General features: G+C 62.6%; 1 protein-coding gene across 1 annotated transcript; it reads left to right on the top strand.

Annotated features, from left to right (window-relative positions):
* Positions 1–718: 718 nt before the first annotated feature.
* EMIHUDRAFT_259427 (hypothetical protein) lies at positions 719–1,180 on the top strand (the record flags this gene model as incomplete). Its single annotated transcript, XM_005757277.1, has 1 exon — positions 719–1,180. A coding segment is annotated over one exon (462 nt), but the record flags the coding sequence as incomplete, so codon positions are not given.
* Between the last annotated feature and the right edge of the window lie 19 nt (positions 1,181–1,199).

Genomic DNA, 1,199 nt, shown 5'->3' with positions numbered 1-1,199 from the left:
CCAGTTCGCACCTGTGTCGAGCCTGTCTGTGCTAGCACGCGCCAGTTTTTGTTTGTGTCCTGTGAGAGAGAGTTGTCTTGTTTAAACTCTTTTTGGGTGTGGTGCTAGCCGTCGCCCACCCTTGGCGCTTGGGCGTCTGCCTCTTCCTACTACCTAAAACTGTATCTCTCCTCGCAGTCTCTCGCCGATTCTCGCAGCGACCTCCATGCCACCTCGCGTTCTTCCCACATTCCACTCTCGTCGTTGTTTGAAAGAAAGAAAGAAACAAAACAGAGAACCCAAGGGAGGGATGGGAGGACTCCTGCTCTCTGTCCGGAAAATTCTTTTCCGCGCATTGTAAAATTCTTTCGCGCCAGTCCCGTGCCCAGTGTAAAAAAGAAAGAAAGAAAACAGACAACCCAAGGGAGGGATGGGAGGACGGCACGCCGCCACCACACGGGGATTTTAAGGAGAGGTGTGTGGTGCGCTATCCGTCGCCCACCCTAGGGAGTCTGCCTCTTCCTATCTCTCTTCGCAGTCTCTCGCCGATTCTCGCTGCAACCTTCATGCCACCTCGCCGTGCCCAGTGTAAAGAAAGAAAGAAAGAAAACAGACGTGCCCAGTGTTGTGCGAGGGAGTTTCGTTGTAAGATTCTTTCAGCACTACGACGTTCCTCACACACGCGCGAGAACGCGTACACTCTCGCCTGCGACCCTCTCGCTGCGGAGCCGCTGCCATCATGTCGTCTCTCCGCGCCTTCTCGCCGGACGGGCAGCAGCTCGCCGAGGCGGCCCCCGACGGCCGGCTGCAGCTGTGGGACACCGGGTCCTCCACCCTGCGGCAGGAGCTCGCTCGCTCCTCCCACCTCGCGCTGCGCTCGACCTGTGTGGCGTGGCACGGCAAGTCGGCCGCCGCCGCGCTGGTGGCCGTGGGGACGGACGGCGGCGCGGTGCTGCTGTGGGACGCCGCGCGCGGCGAGCTCGCGCACGAGCTGCGCGGCCACACCCAGGCGGTGCTCGACGTCGCCTTTGACGGCGCAGACACGCTCTACTCGAGCGGAGCCGACAAGCAGGTCTGCTGCTGGAGCGTGTCGTCGGGCTCGCTGGTGCACACCTTCAAGGCGGGCAAGGCGGCGGTCCACCGCCTCTGCCTCGCTCCCGACGGGCTGCACGCCGCGCTCGGGGGCTCCGCCATCCGCCTTGTGCGGCGCGAGGGCTGGA

The sequence above is a fragment of the Emiliania huxleyi genome (genome assembly GCF_000372725.1).
Source record: "Emiliania huxleyi CCMP1516 unplaced genomic scaffold EMIHUscaffold_9168, whole genome shotgun sequence".
Classification (NCBI taxonomy): domain Eukaryota; phylum Haptophyta; order Isochrysidales; family Noelaerhabdaceae; genus Emiliania; species Emiliania huxleyi.
Note: the sequence above shows the minus strand (reverse complement) of the source record. Positions and strands in the feature narration are given on the sequence as shown.